The sequence below is a fragment of the Scyliorhinus canicula genome, chromosome 9, assembly GCF_902713615.1.
Source record: "Scyliorhinus canicula chromosome 9, sScyCan1.1, whole genome shotgun sequence".
Classification (NCBI taxonomy): domain Eukaryota; kingdom Metazoa; phylum Chordata; class Chondrichthyes; order Carcharhiniformes; family Scyliorhinidae; genus Scyliorhinus; species Scyliorhinus canicula.
In genome coordinates, this window is record NC_052154.1 from 19,708,302 (window position 1) to 19,725,500 (window position 17,199).

Consider the following 17,199-nt stretch of genomic DNA (forward strand, 5'->3'; position numbering starts at 1 on the left):
TTTGTATGCCATATTATGTCAAGCCTGCCATACTAAAATGTTGTTATACATGTCAGCTGTCGCGCTATTTGCAGTCAGTGTGAAGCAAGAAATGAGTGCAATGGCTTTTTTCTGCTCTTGTGCTTGCCTGCATTCTTGTCCCATCCTGAAGAAAGAGAAGAAAGTGCTCCTTCAGAGGAGCATAGAGTATTGGCGCACCGCTTGACGTTTGAGTGGCAAACTGAAGCCCCTAATCAGTCTCGTAGTTTCATTTCTTTCCAAAGCAACCTCCATGATAGTTGGTTTACAAAGTCATTACACTTCTGACCAACTAGTGTCACAGCAGAATTTTTTAAAAGCTGGAAATACTCAGCCGTTCAGGTAGCATCTTATCATAGAATTTACAGTGCAGAAGGAGGCCATTCGGCCCATCGAGTCTGCACCGGCTCCTGGAAAGAGCACCCTACCCAAGGTCAACACCTCCACCCCATCCCTATAACCCAGTAACCCCACCCAACACTAAGGGCAATTTTGGACACTAAGGGCAATTTATCATGGCCAATCCACCTAACCTGCACATCTTTGGACTGTGGGATGAAACCGGAGCATGCGGAGGAAACCCACACACACACAGGGAGGATGTGCAGACTCCGCACAGACAGTGACCCAAGCCGGAATTGAACCTGGGACCCTACAGCTGTGAAGCAATTGTGCTATCCACAATGCTACCGTGCTGCCTCTCTGTGGAGAGAGGGATAGAGTTATCATTAAGGGGCTGGTTTAGCACAGGGCTAAATCACTGGCTTTGAAAGCAGACCTAGGCAGACCAGCAGCACGGTTCAATTCCCATACCAGCCTCCCCGAACAGGCGCCGGAATGTGGCGACTAGGGGCTTTCCACAGTAACTTCATTTGAAGCCTACTTGTGACAATAAGCGATTTTCGTTTCATTTCATTTTTCATTTTCATTTCAAGTTGCTGAACTTTCATCAGAACTGGAGAAAGTTAGAAATGTGACAGCTTTTAAACAATTGAAAGTTAGGGGCAGGGAGGCGGGGATGAAAGCACAGAAGGAGAGGTCTGGGTGTGCGATAATAGAGATTAAATCCCAGGAGGGACAGTGTTGCAGGACAGAAAGAGATGGATATGGGACAAGCAAAAAAACAAAAGACGGACATGGAGAAAAACCTGAATCACCACCGACAGCTTCCATTCAGAAAAACATGGGTTCTGAGGTGATGATCTGAAATTGTTCAAACTCCATGTTGGGTCCAAAGACTGCAAAATGTCAAATCAAAAAATTACATTGTGTTCCTCTTATATCTTGGAGATATTTGTGACTGTGGGTGGATTCAAAACATAAAAAAGGATGAAATTTCTGTTGGCTTTAGCGTCATAAACAGGACTTTTAAAAATATGCAGTGAATATATATTAAATATTTATAAATAAAAATACTATAGTTTAGCTTCAAGTGGAACCTATCGACATCAAAGCTTTGCTATTATTTGTATTGAATCTAAAACTGTGGTATTAGGCATTTGCAAAAAGGTTGCATTATAAATACATTCATATTTTCAATTTTCTTCAACTTTCTGCACAAATCCATTTTTCCCACTGAGAATCACGGTATCACCTGTGTGAACAGTTGAAAAAAAAAATAGTGTTTAGCAGAACAATATATTTTCTTCATTCATTCACATGCTGTGGCTGTCACCGGAAAGGTCAGCATTTATTGCCCATTCCAACCTGTGCTTCAGAAGACAGTAGTGGTCCACCATCTTGAACAGCTTGTCCGGCTATTTCAGAAGGCAGTTATGAGACAATTAGATTTGTTGTGGGTCTGGAGTCACCTATGTGCCGGATCGGACCAGGCAAGGGTCGCAGGTTGCCACCTCTAAAGCACACTCGTAAAGGTTGTATTCTCAATCGGTCTTGCCGACGGTGAGCCACCCTCCGCGGGTCCCCCCGGCAGCGGGACAGGAAGATCCCACAGCCGGCCAATGGCGGGCTTTCTCCACTGCAGCGAAACACACCGGTGGGGTGGCAGAAAATCCCGCCGAGTGCATCAGTGCATTTATTATTTTATGAGAGGTGGGCATTTCTTGAACTGAACATTTCAAAGGACAATCAAGAGTCAACTCATTGCTGTGGGCCTGGACCGGGATGGAACAACAGATTTCCTGACTGAACCAGGTCGTTATGCCAACCCATGATAGTTTCATGGTCACCATTACTGAGACTAGCTTTATATTCTCGATTTGTTAACTGAATTGAAATTCCACCTCTGCTATGAACGCATGTCCCCGGAACAGCAGCCTGGGCCTCTGGGTTACCAGTCTAGGGACATTCTCATTATGCCACTATCACCTCCCTGGTTTAAGTTTCAAATATTTTGAAAATGATTATTTCCAGATTTCAAAATGAAAAGTTTCATCGGTGCCAAAATCCTACTCTCCCAGTAAAATACTTACATTTATATTGCACCTTATTACAGCATCGAAACACTTCAAAATACTTAACCCGATAAATTTGATTGTTAAACACAGGGTTAACTTAGCCTCAGCCATAACATTTTCACCTCGGTTTCAGAAGATGCGGATTCAAGCTCCACGCCAGAGGCTTCAGCACAAAATTCAGGCTGACACTCCGATACGGAACTGAGAGAACGGCAGTGTTGTCGGCGGTTCCTTTTTTCAGACGATACATTAAACCGACAACTGTCGGCCCTCTCAACTGAGCATATAAGTTCCATAGAATCATAGAATCCCTACAGTGTAGGCAGAGGCCATTCAGCCCATCGGGTCTGCACCGACCCTTTGAAAGAGCACTCTACCGAGGCCCAATCACCTGCCCTATCCCCCATAACCCCAGGATACAAAGGGACAATTTTATCCATCTAACTTGCATAACTTTGGGCCATGGGAGGAAACTGGAGCACCCGGAGGAAACCCACGCAAGCACGGGGAGAACATGCAAACTCCACATAGACAGTCACCCGAGGTCAGAATTGGACCAGGGTCCCTGGCGCTGTGAGGCAGCAGAGCTAACCGCTGTGCCATTGTGTCTCTATTTGAAAGAGAGCTGGCGAGTTATTTTGGTGTTTCCTCCATGTGTTGTCTACATACAAGGCAAGGTCACAAAATCAGACGATCTGGTCATCATAACACTGCTGTTTGTAATTTTGTTGTTGCGTTTCCCTACATTACAATAATGAATACACTTTAAAATAACTTGCATTGGCTGGTCAAGCACTTTGGGATATTCTGAGGTTGTAAAAGGTGCGATAGAAATGCAAGGTTTTTACACTGCACAATTTGCAAAATACAGACATATTCCCTTGAGACTGAAGTTAAATCCGAAAGTCTTTTTAGTGCACAAGGAACTCTGTGGGGAGGGGTATTTCCTGTCCACGTTTTCAGCGGGCAGTAAAGTAGGTGGCGGGGGAGAATCCAGTGGGAATCCCCAATCAGCTTTTCTGCCGTCAGGATTTCCCATTGAATGGACGGCACGGTGACGTAGTGGTTAGCATTGCTGCCTCACGGCGCCGAGGACCCAGGTACGATCCCGGCCCTGGGTCACTGTCCGTGTGGAGTTTGTACATTCTCCCCGTGTCTGCGTGAGTCTCACCCCCACAACCCAAAATATGTGCAAAGTAGGTGGATTAACCGCACTAAATTTCCCCTGAATTCGAAAACAAAACGACTTGGGTATAAGAAAACTATTTAAAAAATGTTAAAATTAAATTCCCATTGAGATTGTTCCTGCTTCCCCAACAATGATACAATGAGGTTCCCACAGTGAACCCAATTACCATACATTTAAATATCATTAGTGGGCTTCCCCACTGTATTATACCCTCATGTTAGGATCTCAGCTGATGTGGCAACAGGTCCTGACATACGATTGAGTACATCCCCAAGAGTGGAGAGCGTCATGCCCACTGCCCGGACCATGGCCTGGCACTGCCCCCCAGGTACTATCAGGCAGTGTAGGGGAGCAGTGCCGGGGGATTTTCTTGAGGGAGATGTTGGGGGTTCCATGCTGTTGGGGGTTCCATATCTGGGAAGAGGCGGGCAGGGCGCTGAATGTGGGGTGGGGTGGTGGCGAATCGTGTGGTGGGGATGGGTGATCCATATTGGGGATGGAGGGGCGTCCGTGTCTGGGTGTCTGGGGGGGGGGGTTTGTTTACGGCACGGTAGCACAAGTGGATAGCACCATGGGTTCACAGCCACAGGGTCCCAGGTTCGATTCCCCATTGGGTCACTGTCTGTGCGGAGTCTGTACGTTCTCTCCGTGTCAGCGTGGGTTTCCTCCGGGAGCTCTGGTTTCCTCCCACCGTCCAAAGACACGCAGGTTAGGTGGATTGGCCATGATAAATTGCCTTTAGTGACCAAAAAGGTTAGGAGGTGTTATTGGGTTACGGGGCTAGGATGGAAGTGAGGGCTTAAGTGGGGCGGTGCACTCGATGGGCCGAATGGCCTCCTTCTGCACTGTATGTTCTATGTTCTAAATAGGGGCCGGAATTCTCCCCTACCCGGGGGGGTGGGGGGTCGTGGCGTAGCGGAGTGGCGGCAACCACTCCGGCGTTGGGCCTCCCCAAATGTGCGGAATTCTCCGCACCTTTAGGGGCTAGGCCCGCACCGGAGTGGTTTCCGCTCCGCTGGCTGGCGCCAAAACTGGCGCCAACGGCCAACGGCCTTCCGCTACGCCGCCCGGCGTCGGGGCTGGCCGAAAGGCCTTCGCCGGTCCGCGCATGCGCCGTGCGTCAGCGGCCGATGACTTCACCACCGGCGCATGCACGGTAGGGGGGGGTCTCTTCCGCCTCCGCCAGGGTGGAGGCCGTGGCAGCGATGGAAGAAAAAGAGTGCCCCCACGGCACTGGCCCACCCGCCGATCGATGGGCCTCGACTGTGGGCCAGGCCACCGTGGGGGCACCCCCCGGGGTCCGATCGCCCCGCGCCTGCCCCAGGACCTCGGGGGCCCCCTCGCGCCGCCAATCCCGCTGGCGCCAGAGGTGGTATAAGCCACGGCGGCGGGATTGGCCTGTCAGCGGCAGGACTTCGGCCCATCGCGGGCCGGAGAATCGCCGCGGGGGGCACGCCGACCGGCGGGGGGGGCCCGCCGATCGGCAGGGCATGATTCCCGCTCCCGCCGATTCCTGGGTGGCGGAGAATTCCGGCCACGGCGGGGGCAGGATTTACGCTGGCCACGGCGGGGGCAGGATTTACGCCGGCCCCGGGCGATTCCCCAACCCTGCGGGGGTCGGAGAATTCCACCCAGGGTTCTTGTTTTTGTATTTTGTTTTAATTGGGATTCCCTTGAGAAAAGATCACCTGATCTATTATGAGCCAAATTCAGTGCCCGGCCCATCGGTGTGACATTATGTGATCCACCTACTGGTTTGTTTTTGACCAAGTTTTTTTAAAAAAGGCAGGAAAAGCAGTCACGAAAAGCAGTCAGGAAAAGGCAGGAAAAGCAGCCAACGGTTACTTTTCCCACCCGAATTAATACTTAGCTGAAAAAAATTTGAAAATGGTCTCCTACTGTGCATACCTGATTTGAATAGGCTTGTAGCACCTCTGCAACTCACAATACACGGTAACCCATATTCTCGTGCAACCACTGCACCTGTTGAGAACAGAAGGCAAATAAATAATTTGAGATGGAAATAACATTTAACATATCCTTAAGCACAAATCATCAACTGTAATGTAACTGCATTGAAACGTGACCTTTCTGCGTCCCCATCAGTTAGAAGTTCAGTACTATCAGATTGAATGCTAAAAAGTACTAAAAAGGAAAAGAGCTTTGCCCTCACAATGCACTGTGATCTGAATCTGAAATAACCACTGTCATCTAAACTAGTAGAACTTTAGCCTCCCACGAATCCAAGTAAACAGGCTCAACATCTGCATTGAAACTTGAAACTAGGGATGACAAGTTAGATTATCAAAACATGTTCTTTAAAAAGGTGTTAGTATTTGACATAGCAGATTGCTTGTCCTTAGGGACCACAACATCTATTCAATCACTGATCACTCCCATGTTGGGCGGCTGTAGACTCATGTAGGCCAGGAAAGATATTGGTGAACCAGCTGGGTTTTACATCAATTCACCAATTTTTATGGTTAGTTTTTAATTATTGAATACAATTCTCAAGCTAAGAATCTGAAATCTCAAGCTCTGAGCTACAAGTCCACTGTTATAGCCAAGTCTACATGGGCCATGTAATACACGCCACTTACATCTGTCCATACTAATTGTACAATACTAGTGTAATGTATTCATTTGTTTTCATGTTTTCCCTCCTATGATGTTGTGAATGTGCAAATGCCTTATTATTCCCGCCCGCCCCTCCCCCCCACACGCATCTAATGGTGCACACGACAGATTTTAATCTGCTCCCACAGGTAATCTTCTACCAGGAACAGGCCACTAGCCTAGCACCAGAGGTTACAGCTTGAGGGAAGCCACTCCGCATCAAGCACGGCTGACCAAAGGTCTGTCCCATTCTTACTGTCTGCCATTGGCATATTGGAAGGATTCTTGCAGGTTGATACTCAACCTGTTTGGCCACGTTACGAACGCATCTTCCTTGGCCATCAAGTCACTGTGGCACGGTAGCTCAGTGGTTAGCACTGTTACTTCACAGCGCCAGGGTCCCAGGTTCTATTCCCGGCTTGGGTCACTGTCTGTGTGAAGTCTGCATGTTCTCCACGTGTCTGCATGGGTTTCTTCCGGGTGCTCCGGCTTCCTCCCACAAGTCCCCAAAGACGTGCTTGTTAGGTGAATTGGACATTCTGAATTCTCCCTCGGTGTACCCGAACAGGCGCCGGAATGTGAAGACTAGGGACTTTTCACAGTAACTTCATTACAGTGTTAATGTAAACCTACTTGCGGCACTAATTAAGATTTAAAAAAAAAGTCTTGGGGTAGGACTCAAACTGGAAGTTTCTGACTCAATTGCAGTGTAACGCCCATAGGAGAATTCATCTAAAAGCTAGGTATTTGTGATAATATGCCTAATGGCCATATCATAGTTGGATGATTCGAGACCTCCAACCAGCAGGTGGCGGTACAGACACACCGTGTGGTCTCAAAACCAAGGTTGTGTGACCTGGGACCTCTATATAAAGAGTGGCGCATCCGGCCAGCGAGTCAACAAGATATAGAGGGTAATAAGACGTGCATGTAATTGGTCAGCACAAGGTGCAAGTTCCAGAGGAGTGGCAAGACTCCATGATAACGTGCTCTGTATAAGATTGCCATCTTACCGCACGAGACACAATAAAAGGATCTTGGTTTGGACAGATCAAAGTGTTTGATGAGTTCATCATAAAGTACAGGGGACCAAACACAACACTAACCAGATTAGTAATATGCATAACAATCATGTAGCAACAACAGTCAAACCAATTCAGCAGGTAACAGGGAAGTGTTGAACAGAATATTAAAAGGGAATTCAATGGAATTAAAATTACAATTCAAAGGTTTCTTTAACAACATTCTTTCTGACATTAAAATGGGAAGTCTTCCTCATAAACATGATTATTTCGGGCTGTCATTGACAATAAAAAATAAAATATGGAATGCTTTCCTTTATTGGGCACGGTATTGAATATAAAAGCTGGGGTATAATGGTGGAACAATATAAAATGCTGGTTAGGCCATGCCTGTGGTTTTGTGCGCAGTTCTGGTCACCGCAGTACAGAAAGGACATAATCAGCAGGATTCTCCGATGCCCCGCTGGGTCTGAGAACCCCCGTGGGATAGCATGAATCCCGCCCCGCCGCTGGCTGCCGTATTCCCCGGCGCCATTTGTCGGGCGGGGGCGGGGTTCACGCCATGCCGGTCGGGGGCTGTTGGCAGTGGCCCCGCCCTGGCAATTCTCTGGGCCCCGATGGGGCCATTCTGTTTTTGGCCAGTCCCGCCGGCATGGGTTGGATATGGTCCCACACGGCGGGACTTGACAGGTAAGTCGGCGGGGGCAGTCCTTGAAGGGGGGGGGGGGGGGGGGGGGGCGCAGGGGGGATCCAACCCCACGGTGGACTGGCCCGCGATCGGGGCCCACCGATCTGCAGGAGGGCCTGTGCCATGGGGGCACTCCTTCCTTTCGCGCCGGCCCCTGTAGGGCTCTGCCATGGCCGGCGCAGAGAAGAGGCCCCCCCCCGCGCATGCAACAAAACACGCCGGCGGTTCCGCGCATGCGCAAGATCACGCCGGCCCTTTGGCGCATGCGCAAATTGCCCAGTCCCTTCGCCGCCGGCTAGCGCGGCGGCAACCCCTCCAGCATCCACCTAGTGTGGAGAATTCCGCCCTTTCGTGAGCTGTTGACAACGGAGTGATTCGCGCCAGTTTTCCCGCCGGCGTGGAGACTTAGTCCCTGGAAAGGAGAATCCCAATTTCTCTGGAGAGAGTGCAGAGGAGATTTACAAGAATGTTTCCAGGGCTTGGAAATTGCAGCAAGGAGGAGAGCTTGGATAGGCTCCTTAGACCAGAGGAGGCTTAGGGGCAATCTAATTGAGGTGCACAAAATTATGAGGGACTTAGATAGGGTCGACCGGAAAGACTTGTTTCTCCTTGCTCAGGGGTCAATTATCAGGGGGCAGATTATTGTGATTGGTAGAAGAGGCAGCACGGTGGCCTAGTGGTTAGCACAACCGCCTCACGGCGCTGAGGTCCCAGGTTCGATCCCGGCTCTGGGTCACTGTCCGTGTGGAGTTTGCGTATTCTCCCCGTGTTTGCGTGGGTTTCGCCCCCACAACCCAAAAATGTGCAGAGTAGGTGGATTGGCCACGCTAAATTGCCCCTTAATTGGAAAACATAATTGGGTAATCTAAATTTTAAAAAAAAGTGATTGGTAGAAGGATTGGAGGGGACATGAGGCAAAAAGGTTTTCACCCACAAGGTAAAGGCATCTGGAATTCAGCGCCTAAATTGGTGGTTGAGGCTGAAATGCTCAGTTTAATTAAAACGTAGCTGGATCTGCATCTGCAGCACTATAACCTGCAAGTCTACAGACCAGGGGAGAAATTCTACGACCCCCAGCAGGGTCGGAGAATTGCCTGGGGCCGCCGAAAATCTGGCCTCCACCGTGGCAGAGATTCTCCGCCACCGGGAAGTGGCGGTGGCGGGAATCTCGCCACTCCGATCGGTGAGGCCCCTGTGGTGATTCTCCGGCCCGCGATGGGCCGAAGTCCCACCGCTGGGAGGCCTCTCCCGCCGCCGAGGTTTGAACCACCTCTGGTAACGGCGGGATCAGCGGCGTGAGCGGGCCCCCGGGGTCCTGCGGGGGACGGGGGGGGGGGGGGGCGATCAGACCCCGGGGGGTGCCCCCACGGTGGCCAGGCCCGCGATCGGGGCCCCCCGCTCAGACTCCGGGCCAGTGCCCTGGGTGCACTATTTCTCTTTCGCGGCCGCCACAGCCTCCGCCATGGCGGAAGCGGAAGAGAAACCCACATCGCGCATGCGCTGGTGGTGACGTCAGCGGCAGCTGGGCGCTGACGTCACCGCCGGCGCATGCGCCGACTGGCGAAAGCCTTTCGGCCAGCCCCCCTGCCGGGGGCGCCGGTTTTTTTGCGCCAGTCTTCTGGTGCCAACCGCTCCGACGCGGGGCTAGCCCCCAAAGGTGCGGAGAATTCCCCACCTTTGGGGAGGCCCGACCCCGGAGTGGTTGGTGCCACTCCCCTACGCCGGGACCCCCCGTCACGCCGGGTAGGGGAGAATCCCGCCCCAGGTGCTGGAAAGTGGGATTCAAATGAGCAGCTAGTTTCTTACTCTCTCTTTTGGTCGGCACAGACATGACGGGCTGAATGGTCTCTTCATGCGCCATAGCTTTTCTACCATTCTAAAAAACATTTCTTTACGCTTCATACCATGTGAAAGCAATCCTCCAATCTCGGTGACAAGTCCGCCCAGCAGAGGGAAGTATGGGCTCCAACCGATGTCTGTGCTTGTCACGATTAAAATGTCCCCCATCTGGATGCAGTCGGCCTCCAGGATTGTTTTCACAACACGCGCTGTCCCCTTCACAATCCCCTGGCTCACGGTCATACCTGTAATAAAGGACAGTTTGGACTTTCAGATCTTCTGGTCTTCCCAATTTAGGCAGGAACACCAAAACAAAAACATGCTCCTTCACTGACATTCATTCCTTATGCCAGAAAGAGCCAGAGAGAGATTCTCCTCACAACGAGAAGTCTGGTGAGACAGTCATCAGTCTACCCTGGCCCTGACCCCAGTCAAGGCCCAGGTGCGGTGATATTAGTAGAATGGAGATGGTTGCCTGCACTATTTAACTCTATAGAATGGGATAGCTCCCTCTTTCTCGTGTTAGTTCTCTTGGAGAGGATATAAAGTGTGCAGCACTCTTGATGCAGTTTCAAGGTTCAGCTGATGTCGATGTACCATTTGTCAATGTACTCTGTCGATGATTCCTTTTGTCTACTATGTATGTAATGAGTACGCTCCCTTAGCTGCAGAAAAATACTTTTAACTGTACTTCGGTGCATGTGACAATCAATCAATCAATGCTGCCAGGAGGTTGTATCAACAGAGGCAACCTTGGCTGCTACAGACAATTCTGTTCTCCTGGTAGAAATGGGCTGCAGATTTTCAACCACCAGTGCCACCATAATTTCAACAGTATCTTTAGGGGTGGGGTGGTGGTAGTGGTGGGAGGGGGTGGGGGCATTTGGGGGAATGGAGAGTGGGTGAGAAACCCAGCTTCAAAGTCAAAGTAGGACCGTTTTAGTCTGGAGGTCTTAGTGAGTGATTATGTGCATGTGGGGAAGGGACCTTCACTCCAAGAGTCTCCAATCCTGCCACTTTATCCTTATCCTCGTGCTTTTTAGCAGAAGAGGAGGAATTCCTGATGCATAATCGATGATCTAGATACAAAGTGATACTTCAAATAAACCGGAGTGACATCAGCAACCAAACTTCTGAATGAGCCTCCGGAGTAGGGAAGAAATCGATGTGTATACAGAGTAACACCACCTCCCTGTAGCAGGGCACAAAGTGGCATCTTAAACTCGGAGCTACATTTCTGCAGCTTATATCACCATTTGGAGAATGGCCGTAATATGGGGTGGAAGTTGAAGGAAATGGTTTGGAGGGGCCAGCTTAACCCCTTGGCCCTGTTTACAAAGCGAGTGGGGGTGGGGTTGGGCAGGCGTCTGACAAAAGTTAAAAGGGTTAGTCGTTTTTTTTCAGGAGGTCCGGGGAGGTTGGGAGATAGGTGTGTGGTGATATTTTTAGTGGTGGTTTCATGCAGTATCTTTTACTGACCCATATTTTATGGGCTAAGTCAGCCTCTAAACAGGCGCTAATGCACAGGGTGATCCACGCATGAACACATTATTAAATTTAAGATGTAAAGGAAGTCCTCTCAGGCTCCATTGGCTGGAGACTCAAATCCAAGAATTCCACTTAGTTGACAGGGTGCCAAATCAAACATTGGGAAGCTGTACAATGGAAAATGTGCCTTTGCCCCACTACAGATAATAAAGTGCGATATGTCATCACATGCATGTGCAGATAACATCAATAACAATTCCAGTGAAAGTCACAGGATAACGAAAGTGATGAAAATTGAGGTCAAAATAAAAGAAACTGCCCTGCCAGAGAAAATAAAATGTTGTTTTAGCTTATCAAAGTAACAGGCAAAAATATTACGGCCTGGTTTTGCAAATTATTGCGCCAGATTTGTGTAATAGGAGTGCACATCAGACATGGGATTCTCCGACCCCCGAGTCACATGTTTCTCGGCAGTGCGCCATTCGCTGGCGGCAGGATTCTCTCTTCCCGCCGCTGCCAGCCGGAAAAGAGAATCCCAATGGCCGAAGAATGCCGGTTCAGGCATCAGGAGCAACACACCCAGTTGTGGCCGTCTCAACTTTCGATCCACTGCCTGATAAATGATTGGTGTCTAATTTGGCGGCCAAAATCTCAATATGCACTTAAGTCACGCAAAGCTCTGTGCCAAGAGTGATAAACTTTAATATTTACAAACATATGACTTTGAAGCAGGAGGAGGCCATTCTGCCCCTCAAGCTCGCCCCACCATTGAATGGGCGGGACTTTCTGCACCCCCCCTGGCTGGTGGCAGTATCTTCTGGTCCCACTCTTGTCAACGGGGTTTCCTGTTGAGGGCACCCCTCGCAACCGTTGGTGCAACCGGAAGATTGCATTGGCAAGAACGGCCAGAAAAATTAGGCCCATGCCTTATTTTTAAAATGTGTCCCCTATTTCTAGCCTGTTCCACAAGGGGACACATCCTTTCAGCATCTGCCCTGTCCATTACCACCCACTCAGGATTCGTATTGCTCAAAAAGATCATCTCTCCATCTTCTAAACTCCAATGAACGCAGGCTCGGCCTGTCCAACCCTTCCTCGTAAGACAACCGCCCAGTCCAGGTATTAGTCAAGTCAACCTTTTCTTACTTTAAGTGCAAAATCCATATCAACACCGTCAAATTCACCTTCTCCCCTAAATCATGTTACATCCTATCAATGCTTACCTTGCAGAGCTATCTGTCTTCCATTTGTCTCACTCTGACATTGGTCAATTGGCACAGGTTTTCCAATATTCATTTCCTTAAACTGAAGGCCCATTTGCTTTCCCAGTAATCTCCTCCGACGCTGTGCTCTGCATTAATGACATGATAATGCCTGTATTAGTTAACTGTCAACTAAGTGCACTTCTCGGGCGGCAGGGTGGCGCAGTGGTTAGCACTGCTGCCTCACGGCACTGAGGGCCCGGGTTCGATTCTGACCCTGGGTCACTGTACGTGTGGAGTTTGCACATTCTCCCCGTATCTGCGTGGGTGTCACTACCACAACCCAAAAAGATGTGCAGGATGGGTGAATTGGCCACACTAATTGGTAAAATTAATTGGTAAAATTAAACCTTAATTGGTAAAAGAAAAGAAGTCAGTTCTCTAAATTTATTTTTTAAAAAGGAAGAAAACCTAAGTGCAATTCTTGGATTTGTGCCTCTGGCCAATGGGGGATAGTTTTCCAGCTGCGTTGCACCTGGCGCACCTCTCGCTGTTCTCTAGGAGCCCCGAAATGGGGTTCATGCCATGCGCCGAATGGAGCGAGATGCTTTTGACCAGCCACCGAGGGGATCTGGTTCACACCCAGCCCATTTGAAGCCATATCTCCCAGCCGCTGGGAATATGCTGGGAATGGTCTTCGTGTGCGGATAACAGACGCCATAACCTTGTCGGGAAACGCTGAGGCCATTGGCGATTGGCTACAGGGCCCCGGCACTCTGGCAGAGCCAGGTTGCCATGTTACCACTGCCTGGCTGGCAGAGTTGCACTGCCTGGGTGTCAAGGGGCACTTTCAGGGTGCCAGGTTGACATTACCGGAGTGCCAAGGGGCACCGCCAGGGGTGATGCCTGAGAGGAGATATTGCATAAAAGGGAAGGGGAATGAGAGGGCGTGAAGGGGGTGGGGGGGGGGGGGGAAGAGCTGAAGGGAGGGCCTGAAGGAGGAGGCATGAATGGGGGCCCTTGGTGCCCCATACCGGGGTGTCATTCACTGGGGGGTGGTGGTGGTTAATGGCGCTGGTACCAGCGATGGGGGGGCGTGGTCGTTGCCAGTGAGTGGGGGGGGGGCTGTAGGGTTGTCTGAAGATCACGGCACGTCTTGCTCCTGTTTTTAGGCCCTCACTCTATGGTGGGAATAAACATTGTTTTACTTTAAAAATTACTTTTAAATTTCTGCTGCACCATACCTGTAGAGTGGGCCGTGCGCTCCCCATACCACAATCTAGTAAAAGTCGTGGGTCAGATGAACGCCATAATACACTTTGGGGTTCTCTAAACCCTGGCCCATGACATTTCCCTTCAGGTTTGGATGCATCTCAAGTACCCTGCTTTAAACCTAACCACAAAGGGTATAGACATCTAGCTATGATTGACAGCTCATGACCAAACAAAAGCAATTAAGAGCTTTATGTTGAGAAAAAGAGGAACTGAAAGGGTAGGTCTTACATTGTGGAGTAGGGGAGGGTGGCCCTATGATGCACTTTGGAGGCAACTTCCTTAAAGAGTTACCCCCTTCGCCCACCGCATCGGGATCACATTTGTCAAGAGCTGCAACAATTCTCGCCCACATGAATTCCCGCCCAGAGACTGGAGAATCATGCGGGCTGGGAGACTATGGTGCCCGGCCCATTAATAAGATGCAATTTGGTCGTAATGATCCATTTGCATTCTCCCTCAGGCGCAGAGTATGTACCTCGATCCCAACGCCAGTGGGGGGACAGGAGAATCGGAACAGGTTTAGATGCCTGGCGCTGATCCCGGTTTTTGCCTGACGCTGGATTCTCCGCCCGATCGCGACCACCCTTCATGCGTCACGAAACAGAGAAAATCCAACCCATTCAAATCCAGCTCGCTATTTCGAGCAACATTTTAGTTAATTTCACAAATGAGGCAGATTCCTTACTTGGTGACCAAGGCTGATGATCTCTGTTGAAGAACTTGTCCAATTTCTGAATGAGTTAGGAAGAAGAGCAAGTCTTCATCAGGTAAATAACCCTGAAATATTAAGGAAATGGTTTACAACCAAAACATCTGTGGTTGCTGAGACAATTAGAACCTATAATATCAAAAATAATGAGACAAGCGCACCAAGAAAGCTCTGTTCACCCCCCACCCCACCTCCTCACTCATATTATTCAGCCCAATGTCTTTAACGTAATGAACTTCAGAAACAAAGATTCAAGATGGCAAAAAAAAGTCACAGCCACATTGCTGACTTTGAGACCACTGGGGTGAAAATGGTTGTTATGCGAGGGAAAGAACAGTCCATCATTGCCACATCTCCACATGCAGCACCAGCCCTGATGGAGATCATCATTTGTTACAGACAGAAAATCTAGGATGCCCTTTGTACATACTGACTTTATTTACTTAAAACAAGCTGCTCAAGGTTTTTGGTCTCGTCTGCATTGGGGAGGCCAACCCCAGACTGGGTGACTGCTTTGTGGAACATCATTGATCCACAAGGGTAACCCCAAGGTTCTAGTTGCCTGTCAATGCAATTCTCCGCCTCCGATTTCTGTCCTTCAGCTGCTGGCGTTCCAATGAAGTTCAATCCAAGTTTGAGGAACAGGCAGTAAAGATGCACATTCACAGATATCCCACCGCCCGGACACACCTGACAAGTGCGTGGTCGGAGATGCGGGACCTGCATCTGTCAGCGACGCAAGGACCCATAGAGCCTATGATCAGTGGCAAAGAGCATACTCATTAGCGAGTGATCACTGTAGAAGAAGATCTGCCTTTCAAACCCATCCTCCATTTCATGGGACAACATCACAGCAACATCATATGGGGAGGCATTGCACGTCAATATCAGTTCTTCAGATGGATCGAAGTGTACTAACAGGTTTACTTTACTCAATTGAAAGCTTTCTCCTGGAGAGTCTTCCAGGGCCAACAATGGTGTTTCTTCAGCAGAACATGCAAGGGGGCCAATACTATCTACAGGTTCGGTAAAAAAAACCATAGTAGTTTATTATCCTCAAAAATAATTTGTGTTCAATTGTGTTTGTGGGGGCAGATGCCTCCTGTGTCGCCTTGGCCTTGTCTTCCATGGATTGTAATCTTTGTACATCTACACAATGCCCAAGGTAGATCATCTCAATGGCTTGAAGGATACACTTAACTTTCTTGAAGTGAGCTCCAGCCTCCTGAAATTGCTTTAACGCCTCTTCTCAGTTTGCGAGGCGATCAGCCTCTGTCGATCCAGTTATAAGGACATCATCAGGTTATACAATACCCCACGGTAGCCCCTGTAGCAGAATATCCATTGTCCTTTTGGAATATTGCACATGTCGAAGACACGGACAACGGCAGGTGTGTATACCTGGCAAGCATCATCTAATTAGAGTTGCTGGTACTCTCTGCTAGTTACTTGATTTAAAAGTACTGACTTGAAGATGTGTATGTGAAAGGTCAAATGTCAGTTATTTGAAGCTGAGGTTAGCTGTTGTGTGCACACACAGACAGAGCAAGTCAAACACACACGCTCCCTGATGGACAGTGGTTTAGAATGGGGTAACATATGCAGCTTTGTGAAAGATTGACTCCCCTGCCAGGTTTGCATACTGGTCTTCAATTTTTGGGATTGAATATCTTTCCATCTTGGTGGCCTGATTAACTGTTAGCTTGTAATCGGAGCAAATGTGGATCGTCTGGTGTGGTTTCAATACAGGGACTATAGGTGCTGCCCATTCCGAGAACTGAACTGGCTGGATAATGCCTAGTTCTTCCAACCTGCTTAACTCTTAATCCACTTTCTCTCTTACAACATATGGTACCAGTCTTGCTTTAAAAATTCAGGGTATCACCTCTGGATCCACATAAATCTTAATTTGTAGCCCTTTGATTTTGCCTAATTCATCACCGAAGACGCTCTTGTGTTTTCTTATCAGTTCAGGCAGTCCCCTTCCCGCACATGAAACATCTCAGCCTAATTAACTTTGATTTCTTTACGTCAATCACGGCCCCGAAGGCTTGGTCCTTGGTCCTTTACCAGTCACTATCATCACTGGGAGCTGTGTAGCCTGTTGTTCACAGCTTACAGGTACTATTGTGGGGTCTTTTATTGCTATTGCTTCTCCCGGATGTCTTCAACTCGGCAGAAGTGCTCTTCGGGTTCAATGGTTAGATTTCCTCTCTTAGGTACGGAAATGTATGCTCGCCCATCATAGTGGCTGATGTCCCTTAATCCTCTTCCATCTTAAGATGCTTCCCATTTACCCAGAGCTTTACAGTAACAAGACTGATCTTGCCTGTTTTAAATTAAACAGAGTGTGAATACCACAATCACTGATGCCCAGGCTCGTCCACATTGTATACTTGTAACATCTTAGTTAATTGAATACTCGGCAATCTTGACTTAGCTCTGTGCTATTTTTTCAAATGTTCTCTTTTGTGACAATAGAAACACTCAGCCTCCTTAAAGCGACATGATGCAGGAGTGTGGTTACCTCCACGTCGCTAATACTACACCTAAACCATTTCTGACTGATTGCCTATTCTGTACCATTTTTATTTGGTGACTGAAATTCTTTCCCGCTCCGTGGCAGTTTTGACGCCACGGGTAATTGCTGGATCCTGCCCTAACTGGTGAACGGCGCCATTTTGTACACTCTTCAACTCTTGTGCACCCTTTTCAACACTTTCCATGGCCAGCGCT

The 17,199-nt window shown here is 49.0% G+C and overlaps 1 protein-coding gene across 2 annotated transcripts in view; it reads right to left on the reverse strand.

Annotated features, from left to right (window-relative positions):
• Nucleotides 1-902: 902 nt before the first annotated feature.
• The window catches only part of LOC119971132 (putative phosphoenolpyruvate synthase), a 167,233-nt gene continuing 150,936 nt past the window's right edge, over nt 903-17,199 (reverse strand). For both annotated transcript variants that reach the window (XM_038806299.1, XM_038806297.1), the window contains exons 32-36: nt 14,440-14,531; nt 12,501-12,628; nt 9,855-10,034; nt 5,533-5,607; nt 903-1,612 (exon numbers count right to left, since the gene is read on the reverse strand). In XM_038806299.1, coding sequence (XP_038662227.1) covers nt 1,554-1,612; nt 5,533-5,607; nt 9,855-10,034; nt 12,501-12,628; nt 14,440-14,531 — 534 coding nt within the window. In that variant the 3' untranslated portion in view covers nt 903-1,553. The remainder of the gene's footprint in view (nt 1,613-5,532; nt 5,608-9,854; nt 10,035-12,500; nt 12,629-14,439; nt 14,532-17,199) is intronic.